Genomic DNA, 21,767 nt, shown 5'->3' on the forward strand with positions numbered 1-21,767 from the left:
ATGAAGCAAAGCAGAAAAATCTAAGATTCATAAGAACATTTGGAGACAGAAAAGTCCCAATGTCTTGCAAGAAGTGGTATTGAAGATGAGAGAGCAAAAAGAAATCTGTGCACTGTTGGACTGGGGTGATTTCTTACTAGTAACTGTTCAGTTAGAGGCTAGAGGCTTTCCTACCCAAAGCCTCTATTATAATTTTATAACCAGGATCCTTGACCACATGTAGACAGCAAGGGATTTCAAAAACACCTTGTCATGTAGGACTGCTGTGGCTGGCTGGCTAATTATTTCAGCAGCAAAAATACATAAACATGATGAAGAGGTGGTGTTTATATCCAAACCAGGGGTAAATATAAGGGGTGGCATTCAGCTAATTTACGCAGTAAACCTCTCTGTAAGAGTTCATCATCAGTCTGTCCTTACATTTAAAGATAAGAAATATCCTCTGCAGGTGCTCCTGACCAGCTTGACCTATTTGCTTTAAATCAACTTGAGCTGTACACTAGAAGCACACATTCTTCTCTGTTAACTAAACCTCACTGAGACTTAAAATTTTTGTTGCACAGCACAAAAATTTGTGAAAATGTTACCAGATGCAAATGTAGTTTGGCCTGCCTATGGCAGATCTAGTGCTTAAACAGCTTCATAGGGAGATGTTTTGTAATAGATTACAGGCAAATTCTGACAGGATCTGCTACTACAATTTTGAAGGAAGGGATGGTGAACAGGAAGCATGATGAGCATTTGTATATATAAAACACATAAAGGTTCTCAGCTAGCTCTGCATTCTATTGGCTTCAAGTGAAAACAGATATAGAGGAAAAACTCAAAGAATGTGGAACATTAAAATAAGCAAAGATTTACCAAACAAAACAGTCTGTGATGTTCATTCAAGAAACATTAGATTCATGATCATGCATAGTCATAAAATACTTTTTCTTTTCTGGGAAAGATTTTTTTTTTTTTTTTTTTTTTTTAAATACTCTTTTTAACACACCAAAATAGTGCAGTTAGAAAATATGAGTATTAAATATGTAATTTCTAGAACTAAGAGATACATTGACCAGAATAATGTATTATTTGTGACAGTGACAAACAAGAACTGCCATTTGGTGGTCTGGAAATAATGCATACAACAAATTAATCAGATTTTTAAGGCATAATGCTGCATATAAGAACCACATAATATTCTGTGAAAAACAATGTAAAATAATGGCAAGAATGATTCTAAAAAGCTGAAGAACACATTCAGATCCTCATTTGGCATATATGATATACATTCTTAAAGTCTGGACTGCCACCTGCTGAAACACTCTTTAACAGGATGTTTTGACTTAATAGGACTCAGCTTTCATTTTAAACCTTGATTTTCATCCTATTTCTTTCTTCTAACCCTTAGTGCCCTATGTCCCATGAATCATTATAACTGTGAGTAAATTTCAGATTTCCTCCCCTTCTGCCCCTTGATTCCCCAGATCAGTGGCAGTTTTCCTCCTGCTCATCCTCTGTGATTTCAGCTGTTTCTTACCCTGTGATTTTCCTGTTATGATTTTACAGGCAGACTCAACCACTCAGCCCACACTGCTGCCTCTACAAAATGAAATTAGGCAGTGTAGAGTCAGGCATTGTTCTGTTGCCAACTGTCTTTATGTTTGCGTGGCCACAACACAGGCAGTAGCAGCAAGGGGAAGATGAACCTCTCATCATCTTTGCTGAGCAAGGAGGACTGATGTAAGAAGGGTGGAATCTGAGTGACATCTTCCATAGAAAGAGGACACAGGAAGACTTGCAAGCTTCAAAACCACCAAGATCCAGACCAGAAGAGGCTGGGTTGCATAGCATCAATGCAGATTAAAGTTGTGCTCTGAGCTGCAGTCATATTTCTTGCAGATGTTGAGGAGATGTGAGTTGATTAACTCGTGGGTGTTTGCAGTTGGTGTTTATCCTTCAGATATGGTGCAGCAGGAGGAAAGCCAACCCCTCCAAGAGAGGTTGTGGTTATGGGTACTAACACAGGCTTTTCATCCCTTCATACCCCAGTGTCCTGCGGGAAGGAGCGTGGCTTTGTGGGCTCCCTGGTTTTGGGGACAGCAGTTCCCACTCAGCAATGGAACCTCTGAGGTACTTTCATGCACTTCCTGCAATGGGTGTTCAGGCCACAATCTCTTCTCAGATTCGCCTCCAAGATTATTCACAACGACTTGTGATCCTCACTATGACCCTCTCACCCTACTTTTAGTGACTGCTTTGTCCTCATAGGTGGGCTCTCACTGGGAGCTGGGACTTGGAGTATGCTCTGTGCCACAGAGGAGCACCCCAAAAGCACTGAGCAGTCGTCCCTTGGTGTCCACATCAGGGATTTTTACTAACCAAACTCTTTTGTCACTGTAAGACCCTTTTCCTTATATCAAATACTGCTGCCATCACCTGAACATCCCCTGCTTTGAGCCTGTTTCTAAACGAACGAGCTGCAACCCCTCTCTCTGTGGAGCACCGGTACCCTCTAGTGGTAAAACCGCAGGCATTTCTAGGCAAAAAAAAATGATTTCACTACTAACTCATCTTCTGTCTTCCTTTTGGACAAAAATCTGTGCGTCATCTTTAATTGACAGCAGCAGGTTTTTTAAAATTATATCGTAAATTCATGGCATTAAGTTAAGTAGCCCATGATGTAATGCAATGATGTCATTTCCTTGGACTGCTTTCAGTGTGTTTCACCTTCATTAAATCATTAAAATTGTACTTGTGAGCTGATGGGTGACCGAATTTTCATGTGGCTGTAATGGAGAGTGCCAAGCAGCTTCTGCTCAGGGATTTAAATGGGGTGTGGTGATGGTACCACTCAAAAGGCTGGAGTGTGGCAGAGCATAGGTGGCTTATAGTTAATCAAAGGAATCATGTTGTCTTTGTTTAGTTTTCACCAGTTTGCTCTTGGAGGTTTAGGACAGCTGGATCATGAGTCTTGGAAAGCCAGGGATCCACTGTCTTTATAACTGCAAGGTGGGGAGAACAAGATATGATGTGGCAAAGCACAAGGGCGTGGCAGGAGCATCACAAAATTGCTAAGTGAACTGCCAAATGTCTTGAGTAGCAGGAGTGTGGTTATAGGTAGACGAAAAAGGACACATTTTGGTCTGTTTCCTACCAACTTCATAACCCATGCTCCAGAGCAGGGCTGGGGAGTGGGAAAAGGTGAAACTTGCTAAAGAAATCCAAAATCATTTAGCATGAGCAAACACATTTACTTCAGTTCCTACATTGCTTGAAATGACTGATTTGAAATTTTCCTGGCATAAGAACAGTGATTTTCAGAAAAGCCGCAGCAAAGTAATCCTTCAGGTTTTGCTGTTGAAAAGACTGCTGTCTTTTCCTTGCATGCAGGGTGCTAGTGGACTCTGTTTGGAGGAGATTCCCCCCAAAAGCCAGCAGGAGCTATCTGGAGCTCACCGCTGTCCTTTCACTCCAGCTGCAAATAATTTGCACCTCCTCAGACTACCATTCTGTAGGCCCTAGGTTTCCTCAGACATGAAGGAAATGAAAACCCAAGGCAGGTTAGAAGCCACATGTTGCTGAGCTGAGTCCCTTGTCACTGCCTCTTCTGCAGGCTCTGGCTCTGCTCATTCCACCCAGTGAAACAAAGTGGAGTTTTACTCAGCAAGAGATGAAATCACACTACAGGAATCAGATTAAAATTCAGAACAGGTAGTACACATAAACACAGCTTGATTCTTCACAAGCTTTTTTCCCTGGATGATTTCAGTACCTAATGCCTATCATTTCTTTGATGTACCCTAACTATGAAAGCAAGGGATCCACAGCTTTTACAAAGACATCTTTGTAATTTATTCATTAAACTCAAAATATTGCCATGGCCACCTGCCTCTCTGTTCCTGTGGATCAAATTTTGGAAATAGAAAAATACCCATGATCTGGGTACATGAAGTACCAGAATCTGAGCTTGCCCCTCTTTGCTTCTCAGTAATCGCTTCTGTAAAAGATTTTGAATAGCTTAAACCTGGGAATAGTTTTGCAAAGCAGATCAATTAGGCTGAATTGGATTTGCCAGCAGTGGGAGTTAAATTTTTAGTCAAATCTCTGTATTCTGGAGCCTCACAGACAGAAAATAACACAAGGGCAGTGATTTATCACACATTTTGTTTACTGCAGAGCAGAAGTTTACCCTCTCTTGTTACTCTTTGAAACCTTTTCATCTTTTCATCTGCATAGAAATAAGTGCAAAAAGGGAAGAGGGAAAAAAAAAATGCAATGCAGTTTTCAAGGGAGGATTTGTCCCAGTGCTGCCTTGCAGTGAAGCATTTACTGTTCCCAGGCCTCAGGATGTGCCAGGGAGATCCACTGCACTGGAACAGCAGTGCCATTCTGAGCAGCACACAGCTTGGAAAAGAGCAATACAATCCTCTGCCATATCATACAGTCCCTTCTGAAAATGCCCTGTCACCTATTTAATTCTTGAAGAATGTGAGTTGAATAAAGCATGTCTGTCCCAGGAACATTCTGACCCTGGATCTTGCCACGACTGCCAGTTCCCCCTGCTCCAACCTGGTTGAAAACTTCTGATCTTCATTAAAACCCTTCTCATTCTTGCCAACAGGGAGCAGCCATCCCGTGGAGGTCTCTGCTCATGATTTCATAGGCAATATCTCCAGTGCAAATACAGAGAGCATTAAAAATGCTGTGCTTTTTTTTTTCCCTTTGATTTCATTCCAGATTTCTGATTGTCCTGGGGTGTTTGATCTTAGCTGTCCTGACAACTTTCAAGGAGTATGAAACAGTTTCTGGAGACTGGCTCCTCTTGCTGGTAAGTAAATGGTGGCTGCTGCATGGCCCTGGTAAGGCCCTGGAATTGCAATCAGAGCCCCATCAGCAGGGATGGAAACTTACTCCCAGCTCTGCATGCAGTGAGGTTTCTGCTCTTGGTCCTGGAGCAGTCACTGTGCACTTACATATTGGAGAGATCTCAGTCCACTGTCAACACCAACTGAGTAAAAAGTAAGTGAAGCTCCTGAGCAAAAAGAAAATGAGAGGAAAGGCCCCGGCCTGAGGCTTTTAAATAATGGCTTTTCAGTATTTGTCTAACAGTCCTTCCATCACATTATCAGTAAATTTCCTATTGACCAATTGCTATTGACCTATTGTGCCAGAGCAAAGCACACTTGAAAACTATTTTTGGGGGGAATCTTTCGGCAGTTTTGATTCATTCTACAGTATTCTACTAATCCTAGTATTTCTTTCAAGGGAGGTCATCAGTGTTGGACTCATGCTTGTGTCCAATAGCAGCATAACTGAAATTGCTGCAGGCAGTGCCTTGGAGAGAAAATGTATTCACAGCAAAAGCATTCCAGATTGCTTGTTCTATAAATGTTGAAGTTCATCCTCAAGACTTTATTTCAGTAAGGCCTCCCATTTAGCAGAAGAATTAAAAAATAGAAAAAAACACCCCTTACTAAATATAAAATGGCAAATTTAACGTTTTATGAAAACTCCCCTAAAAATGAACTTTCTTTGCTCCCATAGCTATCATAAAATACAGGGCACAATGTCTCTCTTAACCTGGCCTTGTTTAAAATATCCCTAGGGAAGCTGCACAGCAAAATTAGTTCCAGGATCTCAATTTCCATTTCCCCTTGTACCTCCAGAGACATATAGATCCAAGCAAGAGCTAAATGCCAAAAGGAATGAAAGGTGAATTCCCCTTGTATGTTCTTTCTCAAAAAGTGCCTGTATGAAAACACCTTCATCCCGCAGGGAATATGAAACTTGCTTTTGGTCTCTGTTACCCTGCTTAGGCCCATCTTTCACATTTGAAAAAGCCTGAGGTTATCTTTCCTTCTCCTGTGCTTGTTTTTATGTGGCTCTTAGCAGTTTTTAGAAGCTGTGGGTAATGAGCACGAGGAAAGGTCCTCTTCTCCCTCTTGCCAGCAATTCACAGAGAGGAAAAGTAACCGCGTGCCCCAGGCTGCCCTTGGCCTTCCTCTGCTGAGCACCTCAGAGAAGCTCTTTGCTCCCCATTCCCTCCCCATCCTTAGAAAGGGTCTGGAGCAAGGTGCAAAATCACATTCTTTCGTCCACCAGAAATTTAAGGGAACAATATATGCCTTCAATTTGTCTTATCTATGTCTTTATCATTGCTTTAAACTTATGACCATATGAGCATCCTGTATCCTGCCCGTCTCGACAGATACGTCTGCATGAACGAGCTGCTGGTGGGTGACCCTGGGGGCGGGTGCAGAGTGCCCTGGGTGCTTTGCAGTCACCCCTCACATATGTCTGCTCATTTTTTGCAGAGAGGGAGGTCTTTCTGTGAAGTAATTGTCCTTCCATTAAGGCAGGGTAAGCACTTCACATTTACCCAACAGCAGGGGCAAATCCTTCCTGCGCGGTACTTAGCAGGCTGGAAAACTATGTCCCACTTTGCCTTGCCTCTGTCATCAATTTCAATTCTCCTCCACTATTTTCCTCTATCTTACACATATCCTAACACATGCACCTCATCTGTTTCCTTCAGCTGTATTCTTGTGTCCATAATTACTGCAAAACTTGTTGTGAGACTAACGGTGTAGTTTGTGTCTTGATACAGGAAACCTTTGCCATTTTCATATTTGGAGCAGAGTTTGCCTTAAGAATCTGGGCTGCTGGCTGTTGCTGTCGCTACAAAGGATGGAGGGGGAGACTCAAATTTGCCAGGAAGCCTTTGTGCATGCTGGGTAGGCGCATGCTCTCTACTACTGTTTTCCTCATTAATATCCTTTTTACTTTTAAGCCAGTTTGGAGGATGTCAAAGAGCTGGTGATCGGCAATGCAAAGAGCACTGAAATTATATCTGTCCTTTAGGCCAGGACCTGTGTCCTGCTTGGAGTAATTAGAAGTAGCCAGCAATAACTTGTAATTAAGAGACACTTGGCTACCTAGTCAGTGAGGAAAAAAAGAATCCTTCTATTCTTCAAATACATTTTCCTTGCCTTGAGCCCCACTGCAGTTTCCTTAAGCTCACCCTAAGAAAGATTCTCTCTGCCTTCAGTTTCAAACTACTTGAGAACCCAACTCTAGACCATTTCCCCCCACTCCCTTTCATATTTTTGTTTTGTTTTACAATTGTGTTGTTGATCTGTATTTGCAAATAAGTATCTTTGTGATTTCACCCATGTTGTATTTCAGGCTTGGAAGGCACTGCCTATAATTATCCATAAAATTGCCCATTATTCATGTTTGAATACCCTCCTGCAACTATTCATTATATCCACAAACCAACCAGCCAACATTTAGGAGCTCACTCTGTCTTGAGCACCTGTCATCCCCATTCATTCTCTGATTTTAGGATACCCTCACTTGTTTCAATCCTCTCCAGGCCACGTACTATGTGTTTTTTATTTATTTGTGCAGCACATAACACTATAGGAGCCATGGTGCTGCAGGAGTACAAGCCTCTCTTTTCTCTCTCCCTCCTTTTGTTTAGCTCATGGATCTAAATGGTAAACAAAATTGTGACAAATTTTCTTTGTGCATCTGTGCTATCCTCAATTTAGTAATGCTCCTTTGGGTGCTACTGTTGTACAGATACTCCTTATACTTCTAGTAGGTTTGTGAAGGCAGCAGAGTGTGAGCAAGTGGGATTGATACTGTCTCACTCCTTCTCAGTAGAAGCGTTATCTCATTTCTGAGTGTGAATCTTCATTGATATCTGAGTAAAAAAACAGAAGATATCCTGGATTTATTAAAATCATTTCTCGTTTGTCACTCATACAAGTTTGTTTTGAGAATGATTGGAAGTGAATAAATCTGAAATCTACTCTTTTTGGCTGTAAAGGGAATATAAAGACAACTCAAAGAGTGAGTGCCCAGAGAATGTTTGAAACTGTTTGGTATCACTTTCTTCTTGTATGAGAATATAGGATCAAAAGCAGGGGGAAACAAGGAAAAGAAAGAAAAGAAAAATAATTTATTTACATTTCAAACCTCTTCAGTTATCAGCAAATTGGTCCTGTGAGCACTTACAAAAAAATAGTACTAACTTCAAGATTTTAGTGGGAAAACTCAGCCAAAAGAATAAAATGGTAAGTGTGCCATCAAAGCTGAATTTCTCATCCTCTAACCTGTTCACTGTGGTGTCCCAGTGGTACAGATGAAGTTAAGCCTGATGTTCTGCCAGCATTAGGACACTGTTTCTGTGCTTCCCTAAGCAAGCTCAGTGTCTCAAGTCCAGTGCATTGATCTGTAAATAGATCCCAAGGCTTTCCAGGAGGTTCTGTGCTTGGTACTGACTGTGTGGCAGGTGCAGATATCTGATTAATTGGCAAGAGAAGGCATTTTCAGGCAGCATTGAAACTCGCCTAGGGAAATCTGCAGCACAGCCAGATGGGATTAAGAAGCAGGTGATGGGGCCACTTTTGTTGGCAGGCTTTGTTCTTTTTGCCTTGCAGATATCTTTGTGCTGATTGCTTCAGTGCCAGTGGTTGCTGTTGGGAACCAGGGCAATGTTCTGGCAACGTCCCTCAGAAGCCTCCGCTTCCTGCAGATCCTACGGATGCTCCGCATGGACAGGCGAGGCGGCACTTGGAAACTTTTAGGATCAGCTATTTGTGCACATAGCAAAGTAAGTAAAGAGCTTGCAGGGCTCAGCTGGGGCCTGGAGAGAAAGATTAAAAAGAAAGAGAAGGGATACAGTGGTACAGCAGTGCCTTGGGGTTATGTTTACCAGTTCAAAATACAGTTTTGTTCTTTTAGCTTCATTCCCTTTTCCATTCTCAGAACAGTTTCTGCCCCTTGTTTTACTTTTCTGTGCTCAGTAGTGGTGCTGGGAAGTGAGAGCATGTTCATTCCCACACGTCACAACAGGAATTTTGCCTTTACCTTGAATGGAAGCAGGGACATCTCTCTTACAGTGAAGGATGCTGGAAACCTTGACAAAAACGCCTGTGAAGTTGCAACATTTTTGCAGTGGCTTCTCAGACTTGTCTGATCAACAGATGGAGCAAGACTCTGAAGGGATGGGAAGAGGGTGATTAGCCTGAGAAATGTGCACAGAAGTGTGATTTACAAGACAGCTACTAGTGAAATTTCTCTCTGGAAGCTTAGGTCAGACAATACAGAGATGGACAGAGTGGGAACCCAGACAAAAATTTCTGAAGTCACCTTTGCTTGGTCTAACTTGGTGCTGTAGTTAGACACACCCTGTCTTGCACCAGACAGGTACTTGTGTCCTTGCATTTTCACAAAACGCTATCACAAGTTAAGAACTATCTGGTTAAAATTCCTCAAGATGAGATTTCTCATCTGCATAGGATGTAGAAAAATTACATATTCTCCAATACATACTGCATTTTCTTACTCATGAATGACATTCCTGACATTTTAGGGGGTTTTGAAAGTTAAAATGCCAGCTGTCATAGCATATTTAGACTTTGTTTCTCTGTCAGGGTTGATGGGGATGCCCACCATGCTTCATTCCTTACCAACTTCTGCTTCCTTCTCATATTAATTTGCTACAAGACAGGTGGCAGATAAACACTTATGTCAAAAATGTTTCTCAGGGAACAGATCATGAAAGAAGTCTATATACCAAAAACATTGTTTAGAAATTGTGAAAGGCTTCATTGTGTGGGATTTCATTCAAATATTACTTGTTTGGTTTCCCACCATACACTTTTAGACCTCAGCTGGCTGAGGGAGATAAAAAGGGGTTGTGAGAACCTTGCTTTCCTGGAGACAATGACAAAACAATTTTGCTAACAATTTCCTTCTGGGACTGCACACCAGAAATTAGCTAAGAAAGTTGTGCACTTGTCTCAAGATTCAATCACAAATTCCTCAGCTACAACAACTTTCTTCTTTTTTTGTCCAAATAAAGTTTGCATAGAATGAATTGGAGTTTTGGTTTTGTTTTTTTTAAATCCACTTTTGAAGACCTTAAAAAATGTTTCTGCCTTGTTTCAGACATTGCTGGGATTTTAACTTGGGTGGCTGCATGCAGTCGGATTAGACACACGCTCAACTTTAGTCATTCTCTCTAAATGGCAAAGTTCAGGATTTGTTTGCACACAGAATATTTTCAAAGTCTGTTCTTATTGCATGAATTCATTTTGAAAACATCATTCATGGGATCTGCTTTGATAAGCCTGAAGAGATTGAAGTACATCCTGCAGCCTTGGCTCTCTGGAGGTAGGGAGAGGGCAGAGCTGTTGATTTGCTTGCCAAGACTGACCAAGGCCAGGGGCAGAAGGAAAGGAAAGAGTCAAGGTCAGGGTCAGAGCCCTGCAGCCCCCTGAGCCATGGCTGCAGCTAAGCCCTTAATCCAGCTTTATGCAGAACTACAACTGCAGATGCCTCCAGGCTTCTCCTAAGGAAGATTCTGTGTAAGGGCCAATTCTTGTAAATCTTTGCATTATTTCCCGTTAAGTGCTGAACTGGGCTGGTCATGGATGTGACCAAAGCCTGCAGTGACAGCTCTGCTGTTACCCTCTGTGCTTCTCTCTCCTTCTGGTGTTTACTCTGAGGCTCTTTTCAGCCCCTCCATGTTCGTCTGTTTCTTTTGCAGGAACTCATTACTGCTTGGTACATCGGGTTCCTGACACTCATCTTATCCTCATTTCTTGTTTATCTGGTTGAAAAAGATGTTCCTGAAAAAGATGCTAATGGGGTGGAGATGAAAGAGGAGTTTGAAACCTATGCAGATGCACTGTGGTGGGGGCTGGTAAGTGACTCCAAAAATAACTTACACCTTTCTTAAAAAAATTCCTATCAAAGAAGAGATAAAGTTTTAGGGAATACAGTGCAAGTGCTGCTGTGTTTGGGTGAAAGGCACATTACCCAGTAACATAACCAAAGTAGGGGTGCCCCAATTAACAGAACCTACAACCCTGTTGATTTTCAGACAAAGGCCCTTAGGTGCTTAAACCTCCTTCAGAAATCAAACTGTGTTCCTGGTGTCTGGAAAACGTCTCCTTTAGAGGAGCATCTCTTCAGGTGTAATTGCACCATGGGAGACTGAGCTCTCATGCCAGCACTGTCCTGCCTGTGAGAGCTGCATCTTACAGAAAATAGCAGAAACAGAGCTGGCCAATGGATGGTTTTGCGGGGCTATCAAAAAGCACCAAATGTTTGGGCAGCTGAGGTAGACGCTCCTGGTGGGTCGGTTCTTATGGAGCCAGTGACTGAAGATGTCTCTGGGTTCAGATGAAGGAAGTAAAAAAATATTTCTGGAAAGCTTACCTTAACAATTCTTGTGTCTTACATGCCTTCCTCAAAGATCAGGGAATGCCATGGCTGGTAGGATTCTGAAAAAGGGGGATCTTTGATACATCTATTCTTGTCTCTTCTGATGAAGAGGGGAGTATTGGTTTGCATCACTACTCATTCAATCACAGAATATTCCTGCCATTCCAGAACTCATGTTGCTTTGTTACTGACAGTCGAGGAAGTCTATGTCCTGCTGTAACTTAAATTCAGCAGCATATTTTTTATTTAATGTAGTTCACTCATAGATATAAGATACTCCCCTCCCTCTATTATTAGTCAAAAGATACCAAGTGTTGCATAGAACACCTGGATGGTTCCATGTTCTTTTATATCCAGGACATTTAGATAGACTCGGTGGTGAGAAAATATACACTGTTGGAAATTAACTTTGCCCAAAAAGGGCAAAGTTTTCACAAAGACATCTTTGTTTTAAAAAGACCAGGAATTCAGGTAGAACTAGTTCTGATTAGGTTGCTAAGGGTCTGCCAGCTGTTAACTGACAAATCCCATTCCTGTGTACTGACAGTGGGCAGGAGATTCATGAGGAGTTCATTTGCAGCAAATGAATCTGAAAGAGGCAGCTGCTTTGAGACTAAAGCATTCTCTGTACAGTGGACTGAGACTATGATGCCCCCAAAAATTGGTTGGCCCACCCTCAAGATCCTGTTTCACAAAGCTGTGCATGAGCACCCATAGGGCTAAGAGAGTAATGCAGCTTTCATGGTGACATTTACACAGAGCTGTTGGCTTTGTTTTTCTTACATCAAGCCCTGGTCCTTCTGCCCCCAGATCACCCTTGCTACAATTGGATACGGCGACAAGACCCCCAAAACGTGGGAGGGACGGCTGATTGCAGCCACCTTCTCTCTCATTGGAGTGTCTTTCTTCGCTCTTCCTGCAGTAAGTACCTTCCCCTCCTCTGTTAGACAGTGCTATGCTCTTGCAAAAAGAAGGTAAAGTTAATAAAATCACCAGTGGAACCAAATCCCTTTTAAAGAAGTACTCCAGAGGCTTGAAAGGGTCTGTATCGGTAAATGGAACTTGATTCTTCTTTGTACAGAGCCTATTGGGAATAATATAGCACCCCAATACTCCTCAAATCACAGCACTAGTTGGCACAGGACAAAATTAATCCAGCAACTGAACAATCTGGGAAACCACAAGGCAGTTCATGAGAGTGTACACTGGCACCTGGTAATTTACTGGTATTAACATAACCCCCCCAAGACATATTTTCGGAGGATTTGGTGTCCACTGTTGTAATAATTAAAATTTGACCCATCTTACCCAGCCCTTTATTTCCTTTGTCTGCAATGTCCTCAGATAAGAATGAAACAGAATCTGACTGAATTGGGCTGAATAGCAACAGAAACTGTGCCAAACCCAGATTTTAGGATATTTTTCCTCTAGATCCAGACTTGGAAAAAATTTCATGGAGGATGACAAATCCTGAACTCCCAGATCCAAAGTACGGTTTAGCACAGCCTATGTATCATGCAAGCAGAATTTCCATGGAAATGGAAAGTAACACAGCACCTGGACTCTCCAGCTTGGAAAGGCAGTAGACATTCAGGAAGCCTGTTGAGGACCTTTAATTAGTGTGGCCTGTGGCCCTTGAGAGGATCATGACAATCTCCTGTCCCATGGGTGGAGCAGCAGGAAAGGCATGGGAACTGCACAAAGATTCCATGTAGCCATCTCCATCTCCACCCACAGACCTGCACCCTCTCATCATTAATCCCTTTTGTTCTGAGTAAGAAATGTCTAAAATCTTGCATCACTTTATGCTTTCAGGGCATTTTGGGGTCAGGGCTGGCACTGAAGGTCCAGGAGCAGCATCGTCAAAAACATTTTGAGAAAAGAAGAAAGCCAGCAGCTGAGCTCATTCAGGTTTGCAGCCGCTTTCCTCTTCCTTGAAAAAGTGTTGTGCATGAAGACTGCTGCATCATGTTAACAAGGGCCACCACTCCTCCCCTGCCCAAACTCTCACTTCCCATTGCAGGAGGTGAGAATTTGTGTTTGTCAGGTTTTCACACTGAGCTAGATAACCCAGAGGCCCTTGCAGTTCTTTCAACTCCCAGAATATCTTTCAGAAGAACACTGTCTTTCGAAGAAAGGATCTCATCTGCTAGCTTCTGTAAACCAACTGGCTTCTGCATCACTGCCACAAAATCACAGAAAATAAGCTGTTGAAAACACATTCTTTACAAAATACAGATTTTTTTCAGTTGCCTTGAGAAAATGCTTTTCTGTGCAAACAATTATGTTGTTACTGATGTGAAAACAGCCATAGAAGTAACACAATAGACTGACAATTTCAATCAAGGCAATTAACATAAATAGTATATGTGGGTTTTAAAAACTAAAACACACCCTGTATCTCCTCTGTTATGTCACTGGACGATCCAAACATTCAATGGGAAGAGAGCCCTTACCTCACTTGGACATCAGTTATGGCTTTTGTTGTGAATTCAGGATATTGAGCTTAAAATCATTACTCTGTGTGCTGACAAAATTGAAGTGATTTATTCTTAGCAGGTATGGAGCACATTCTGACAGCAGTTAGATAAACTGCAGCATTTTCACAGAGGGACAGAGAAAGTTCCCATGATAACAAATGGAAGCATTGGTGCTCCGGAGCAAACAAGTCCTCAGGAGAAATAGGCTCAATGGCATTAAAATTCATCACTGTTCTCATTAAAAACACGCTTTAGCAAACAGAGGGGGCTGCGGGCATGAGTTGTGAGTGGAATTTAATGGAATTTAATTTTAAATTAGAGCATCTCCACTGATCAGGTGGTCTATTTAGCTAGTGGGTTTTAGGGTGGAGAATATTTTTTTTGAGAATTTTAATTTAAACTAATTGCTGAAGTAGAAAATTGCTCAGCAAAATTTCTTCTGATGATACATTAGGAGGCAAGCTATCATAAGTACTTCCAGAATTACTGAACAAGTCCAGCAGTGCTTGAAGCTCTTTTAGACATACCAGACAGGACAACAGAACCAGTTTTGTCTAATGTAATGTCATGTTCTGTTAGTGGTTCTCTCCATGTCCTGTCTCCTTCAAAAGCCCTCCCAAATCAAAATTCAGTGTCAATAGCTTTTCCGTATAGTGACACTCATTTGGGATGGCTGATTAGTAATAAATTTCCAGATAGTCGCTCAGGTGCATTGTTTTGTTCTTTGAAAGAGCCTGGCTGCAGTCAGCTGGGAAATAACTTCAGCTACCACTAATTATTTCCTCTCCCTTATAATTTAGGCTGCCTGGAGATACTATGCTACTAACCCAAACAGGATTGATTTAGTTGCTACCTGGAGGTTTTATGAATCAGTTGTATCATTTCCATTTTTCAGGTAAGTGCATTGTCCCCCTCTGCATCATCATTTTCTGTGAAGTATCAGTCAGGACAGGGAACACAGACTTTATATATATATATCAATGAGGCTTTTTTAGGTAACAGATGGTTTCCAGAAAACTCTTCTGAAGAAGAGGAATCTTTTGTGAGGTAGTGGTTTAACTTCAGTCATCACGTCTGAGTTCAGTGAAAGTATTCCATACATAAAGACATTCAGATAAAATGGATGCTTATTTGTTTGTGGCTATTAGACTGATCCTCACTCTCCTTGCCTGTCAAACAGGCATCTTTCTCACATTTAGATCTTAACATTTTAAAATGTTTTTCCTAAAAGCCTATATAGCCCTATGCAAAGCCAAGACTTTTAGCTGCAGATTATCAGCTGCTAATAATGGGCATTACATATCCAAGTTAGTGCTTTAAACTTTCCTCCTGGTCTTGCTGTTGTCTCTTATTCTAAAAAAAAGTGCTCTTAACCTACTGTTCAACTCAGAGGTCTCCACATGTAGTTTTGCTCCCTGCACTGATACTGAAGCTCCAGCTGTCACTCAAGACTGACTTTAAATGTTTCAGACTCCTGCTTTCATGAAGGACAAATTACAAATACTCACTTTTTTTTTGTTTTAGTCACAATACACGTTTAGAATCAATTTCATGTGCTTCAAAAAGCAAGCCTCTGCAAAAAACCCCTAACATCAAAATGTTTCATTTCATTTCCTCCCTTTTCTTTATCTCTTCTCACTTTCTGTCTATTCCCCCATTTTCCGTTACAGAGTAATTTCTCTGGGATTTCTTGACAGCAGGGTTTCCAGAGAGTAACTCTCAGATTCATAAGGAGTCTGAACTCATTGCTGTGACTTCAAGCTTGCTCATTGTGTGTGGGTTCTTCTGTGATTCAAATGCAACCTGAAATTTAATGGGTGTTTTGCAAATAAGATCCAGGGTGAGAGGGCAGGGCAGACCTCACCAAAGACTGGATTGCCAATCTAGCAGCACAGATTGGTTTCAGGAATCTATATGACTTTTTTTTTTTTTCTTTATGGCTAGTTGAAAACCTAGCTTTTATTCTGCTTTTTTTCTGTCAGTTATGGTCACAGAACAAAAGAGGTATAAAATACTGGCAGTAGATTATCAATTTATGTTTTAAAAATATGCTGAATTTATGATGTAATTCTTCTCTCCTTGCTTTCTTGTAATGCATCCTCTCTTCTATAAAAGGAAAGAGCAATTGGATGGTACTGCCAGGTATGTAGCTGCCATTTTAATATATATATATATGCTTTAATACAGCTGTTGGAGGATGCAAGCTAAATTGTTCTTTGTGGATTCATGAGCTGTTAACTAAATCATGCTACTAACACACAAGTAATCATTTAAAACTATTAACAAATCCATTTCCTAACTGCTTGCTCTTTTTTCCTAGTTTAACGACACAGCTAAAGTGCTAATTGTACAAAGGCAGTGTTGCTTGCTGCTTGTCTGTAAACAGCTTTGTTGTTTGTTGTGACTAATCATGGTCTAGATTTCTCCTGATCCATGCTACAGAGGCAGGATTTAGCACCCAGGCTGTTCTGGGGGGAATTCAAGACTCTGGTTGTAGTTGTTGCTCCACAGTCTTGCACAGAGCGATGTCATGGTGTGAGTCAGTGACAGTTCACCATGTGCAAAGATTTGTTGGCAATAAATACAGAGATGAGTGTCTAAGATGGAACAGCAGGACAGCCAATCTCTCTGGCTGTAAAACCTACATTAGGTTTGAGGGCCTGGTGCCACCCATGCTGAAGAAAAAGGGGAAAGCTCCCCATTACGCTGGGGTATTTACAAGCAAAGAGAATGAAGGAATCATCAATCCCAAAACTGGTCAGTCACTGAAGGCTACAGCAGAGCAGCCACTGTCAGTCAGCCTGCAAGGTCTCAAATGGAAATAGTACATTTTTAACCCTCCTCAGAGAAGCAGATGAGTCAAATGCACATACAATAGTTGTAAGTCAAAACTTAACATTAAACTGCTATCAATGGGTCACCCCCAATGAAATTCAATAGCAATTAAAGGATAAATAGCTCCACAGACTCGTGCTGATGCTACTTCAGTTTGCATCCCCATTTACAGCACAGAGAAAAGAAACAAGAATTGTAGCTATATTTGAAAACTGTAAGCCAGAGGTCAGGTCTGAGTTCTGGTCCCTGGCCTGATGAAAAATTATGTTTTTGTTTTTTTAAACATTTCACACAGCACATGACAACTTCAATAAAGGAAGTTAATAAAAAAACTAAAGATTAACACTTGCCGTTCTCCTCGGAATTTGGGGGGGTTCAAGCTTCATTTAGCAGAGAAGAAAAACCTTTTTCAAGTTTTCTTACAATACAGGCAAGTGGTCTAGTGCTAAATTATTAGGAAAGGATGTCTTCCTCCTCTTGCCACCAAAATCATGAGCTCACCTGCCCTTCCTCAAAGACAACTGGGTGGGAGGTGCCCAGTTCATGAACCCCCATGGACCTTAAGTGCTTTATAACCATGGCACGCCCCAGGCTAAGCAGTTGTGAGCAATCTCAGTTGGATGAATGCAGATGTTTGGAGATTTTAGCCATCTCCAGTGTTGGCAACAGCTGAATTTTGGTCTTTAATATGTAGGAAACAGCTTAGGAGCTGAAATCTTTTTGAGTATGTAATGCCATACCTTGAGTCAAAATGTTCTGGCTGAGATGCAGCAGCAGATTAAAATTAGGTAAGAGAATGACTGCTGCAGTGCACTGTTGGTCACAGCCCTGCTAGAGAAGCTGCTGCACCTGCAGCAGTTCTGAGTTACTGTAGCTTTCAGGCCAGTAAAAGTCGTTTTATGTTGATATGCTGAATTAAAAATGGAAAAGTATGACTCACAGCTCAAAACCTTTAATCCCAAGACCCCTCATTCTAGCTAGATATAACTTGTTTTTATTTTATTTATATTTATATATATATATATATATATATATATATAAAAAATAACCCGCAGCAAAATCAGTACACTTGCATGGGAGCCTTCCTCCTAGCAGAAATGTGTTTATGGAATGAAACATTCAATTAAAGGGACTGGAAACCCTCCAGGTAAACAGACATATGATGGTACTAGTGGGAACATCCCCTGACTTCAGTAGAAATGGGACTGAGCTATAAAATCTGGTTGTTTTGACAGTACCACATCCCATGTCTCATAAAACTCCTATTTACAAACCAGATAATTAAAAAAAAATCTTCCTCCTCCTGCAATGATTTAGTATAGAAATTATTACTCATACTAAACTGAAGTTTGTGCTTTGACTGTATGGAAATAAATGAACAATAAGGGAATTTGGTCCTAATGGGGAGAACAGCCCATGAGTATCCTCAGTCTCCAGGTTCTTCCATCAGTTAATTACTTAATGAGAAAGTAAGTAGTAACGCTGCTGTGGTAATCAATTGCATTGTCTGATCTGTAGATGACAAAAGAGAGAGACGATTTGGTCCAAAGCTTTCATAGAAGGTTTTCATAAACTCAAAATGAGGTCTGGCTGTGTCAAAATTTGAGGGTGGGAAGTGTCTTAGGTGGCATTGTTTCTACTGAGTAGTGTGAAAGCTCTTTAGGAACTCTACAGTTGTAGAGTTGAACTCTGTGACAGGTCCCTCTAGGATCTCTCCTAGATTAGGAGAGAAGCAGGAGCTGGCACCATGACAAAGTCACAGATAGATACAGGACTTTGTTCTTAGACCGTTTGGGAAGAACACAGGGGTCAAAAATGAGTGGAAAAGTCCATTTCAGAAGTTGGGTCCCAAGGCAAGGCTGCAGGGAAGGACTTTTCATAGTGGAAAATCAAGTAAATTTTGGCAGCGATCCAAGGCTTTATTGACACTCCCTTTAAAATAAAATTGTGAAGATATGAGATTTGATGAAGAGAACATTGGACTGGAGCTCATCTCTGTCCTGTAAACAGTGAAGGGAAGTGGTAGCTCTGAGGCTGCTCTTTAAGAACAGCATCTTCCCTATAGGCCCTGTATAGTCCCCCAACCCAGGAGGAACTGTGGCAGTGCTCTCTGTGCCTCACTAATGGTGACTTTACTGACTTCATGCCAGAGGTGCCACAGCTTTCTCTTCCTTAATCAATGCCCAAACCTCACAGTCACATGAAATCTCAGACAACAATTTCTTTTTTCCCTGTATTGCAAAGCCTTCTCGTCTGTTAAGCTCTCAAGAAGGGAGACTTATGAGGAAGACATAGTAATGCTCATTTCTGGTGTCATGCAGCGAATCATTCAGCAAACATTTGGGAGCCTGACCTACATTTAGGATGGGCATTTGCTTGCTGGGCATGATTTTATTCTGAGCCAACTTTTTTTATGTCTGTGTTTTAGGAATGAATATTGGGGCCAGATTTTTCAGTGCTGTCATGAGCAGCTGTTCCACTGACTTAGACCAGTGTTGCAGCTTGCATGTACAGTCACTTTAGTGAAGAATTTTGAACTTTGTCCTAGGGTCTTGTTCCTGATCCTGATCCTGGCTGGTGTAAAGCCAGCCATTGTCTGGCTTTACACCTAGATAACAGGAGAGCATGTTCATGCCTAGACCTAATATTATGTGATTGCAGAAAAGTAATTTTTCCCTGTTTTCTTATCTCTGCAAGATAAATAATACTTCTGTGCCTTTGGAAAGTTGATTTGATTTTTTAAAGGGGCATAATCAGTAACTGTCCTACCTACTACATGAGTATGAAAGAATTCATGAAATGTGGTACATTTTTGTATTGCCAACGCTGACAACAAAATGAAAATAAAACCCTACTTTACAAGGTGTAAAATTTCACTGTAAGCATTTCATCCTAATATATCTGCCCGAAACACAAAGGAGAAAAAATCCAGTCTGACCTTTACACTGCATTAACTACAAATGAAAGGCTCCCATTCTTTTTCATTGAGCTTTTCATGGGTAATCATTAATGTCTCATCTTAATAACTTTTCTTCACTTTACAGTAATGTCATGTTTAGTAGGGAGTCATTCTTTGGATCCAGCCTCACAAGAAAACTTAGGTATATACATTCAAGTAACAGTTGAGCCTTATTCTTTTCATATTTCTTGCATGCCATTCTCTGCCTGCACTTTCTGTTTTTACTACAGTAGTTCACCTGGCCACCATCAAAAGTAAGGGACAGTAAGACTGAAAAGTTATTAAGCATAAAAAAAAAGTTGCATGACCTTACAAATAGTTAATTGTTCTGCTGTTCAGAAAAGATGGGATATTATCTTAGCTCTCCCAATGATCTGCTTAGAAACAGGTGCTTTTCGTGCTTTTCTCTGTTTCCATAGAATGGAAATGAAACTAGCCTAGTCTGCAAATAATTTTGAAATTTACTGAGAAAAACATACTATAAGAGCTCAACACTGTTCCTTATGCAGTCCCAACCCTGCCAACACAATTCATGCAAGTTACTTTGAATTTGAGTTCAATGGAAAAACATCTTTGCATGTGTATTTGCAGGTTCTGGTTCAGCAGATGGAAAACAAGTGGATGCTTTTGACCATCTGAATAAAGATACTGACATGCATAAATATTTTGCTGAACTGTGGGACAAAAACTTTACCTTCCTGCACAGAGATATAGAAATAGTTTGTGGCATTTCAGGAATATGAAAGACGCATTATTAAAAATAATATTTTGACTGAATTGCAAAGTATTTTACTCTATTCCACACCTTGCTGTCATTCAACTTTAGCTGGTTGTTCTCATTCCAACTTCATTCCACAAACATGAAATCATCAACATGCAACTCAGCTTTTCTAGCTGGAGCTCTTCAGCTTTTGGAGAGCAGCAAGCGTAGCACTCTGTTTTTTCATCTGTTGATTGGTCCATGCAAAGTAGTCAAGAGACTTTGATTTTGCAGTTCAATTTGCTTTTTAGTGCTTGATACATGATATGTTCACTTTGAAGCAAAAAGTGCATCAGCATCCATATGGTTTCTGTTTACAATGGCTGCATCCATTGGTGAAAAACTACCCATCCTGTTTTCACAACAAATTCCATTTGGATAATTCTTCCCATAGAGTTATGTGACATTGTTTATTTTCATCCATCTCCAATGTCTTTAGAAAGTGTGGATAAGAGAGGGGGCTGAGCAAAGGCCTTTAGTGTATGTAAAGGTTGTTTCTTTTTCTGAAGGGCATCAAAGTTGAGCTGAAGTTTTGACTTGTGCTCATGTTTATGGGCAGACAATCTGGATGGTAGGTGAGTCTGGATTTTGAGTCATACCCGCCCTTAAATACCAGTGAGGATATATACCACCAAGGAGTGTGGAAATTTGTTGACTTAGAAGGGAAATTTCCCCCTCACATATTAGAAACTTGCAAATTTGGACCTCAAGATTCAGGGTGCAAAGTGAAGTCTAGTTTTGAGGAAGCTGTATTCAACTATTTTGGGACAGAACTTTTTTTTTGTTTGTTTGTTTTTAAATATCCTCTCTGAAGGAAAGAATCCTACTCAATAAAAGGGAAAGTTGATTGGCTAAAGTTTAGAACTACCTCAGAAGTGTGGAATGTTCTTTATTTTATTTTTAAGAAATCTCATGGACAGTCTGAGATCAGTTGAACAGGTTCACTGCAGAATTCATGTTTGTCATAATTTGGTGTTAATTTTTATTAGGAAGTGTTCAAAGCAGAATATAGAATACTTCTGGAAACCTCATTCAGAGAGTTTGATTTTCCAAAGCAAAGTTCACTCATATAAGTTCAGCTGATAAAGTACAAAAATGCTGGAGTAAACATAACTTCCTTCTGCTTCCAGTTACCTGAGACTAATTATATCTAGTGATTCTAAAATGTGAAAAACACGGAAAAAATCCTGATTATTATTTGTACTTGTTAGGTGAAAGTGGTAAATCCATGGCAGAGGGCTGTTTGATTCACTCTTAGAATTAATTCACTTGTTTTCTCCTCGTACACGTACCATTTGTTTATGAAACTCCAATACTAGGAAAAGGATAGAGAGGAGAGTATCTGGCTTGCATGATGGGATGGAAATGCATTATTTCTTTGCATGACTGTTTCTGGAAAATATTTCTAGTTCAGTGGTTCCCACTCTTTATTCTGATCAAGGGTAAAACATGTGCTGAAGCCAGCCATCTCTTGTGTACCAAGCCACCAAAATAATTTTTTACC

At 40.8% G+C, this 21,767-nt stretch overlaps 1 protein-coding gene across 3 annotated transcripts in view; it reads left to right on the forward strand.

The window, feature by feature from the left end:
* The window catches only part of KCNQ3 (potassium voltage-gated channel subfamily Q member 3), a 198,238-nt gene that overhangs the window by 157,973 nt on the left and 18,498 nt on the right, over positions 1–21,767 (forward strand). For all 3 annotated transcript variants that reach the window (XM_040079503.1, XM_040079486.1, XM_040079495.1), the window contains exons 2-9: positions 4,726–4,816; positions 6,596–6,722; positions 8,436–8,608; positions 10,550–10,705; positions 12,040–12,150; positions 13,045–13,140; positions 14,510–14,604; positions 15,825–15,851. In XM_040079503.1, the coding sequence (XP_039935437.1) occupies positions 4,726–4,816; positions 6,596–6,722; positions 8,436–8,608; positions 10,550–10,705; positions 12,040–12,150; positions 13,045–13,140; positions 14,510–14,604; positions 15,825–15,851 (876 nt within the window). The remainder of the gene's footprint in view (positions 1–4,725; positions 4,817–6,595; positions 6,723–8,435; positions 8,609–10,549; positions 10,706–12,039; positions 12,151–13,044; positions 13,141–14,509; positions 14,605–15,824; positions 15,852–21,767) is intronic.

This window comes from Hirundo rustica, chromosome 1 (genome assembly GCF_015227805.2).
Source record: "Hirundo rustica isolate bHirRus1 chromosome 1, bHirRus1.pri.v3, whole genome shotgun sequence".
NCBI classification, from domain to species: domain Eukaryota; kingdom Metazoa; phylum Chordata; class Aves; order Passeriformes; family Hirundinidae; genus Hirundo; species Hirundo rustica.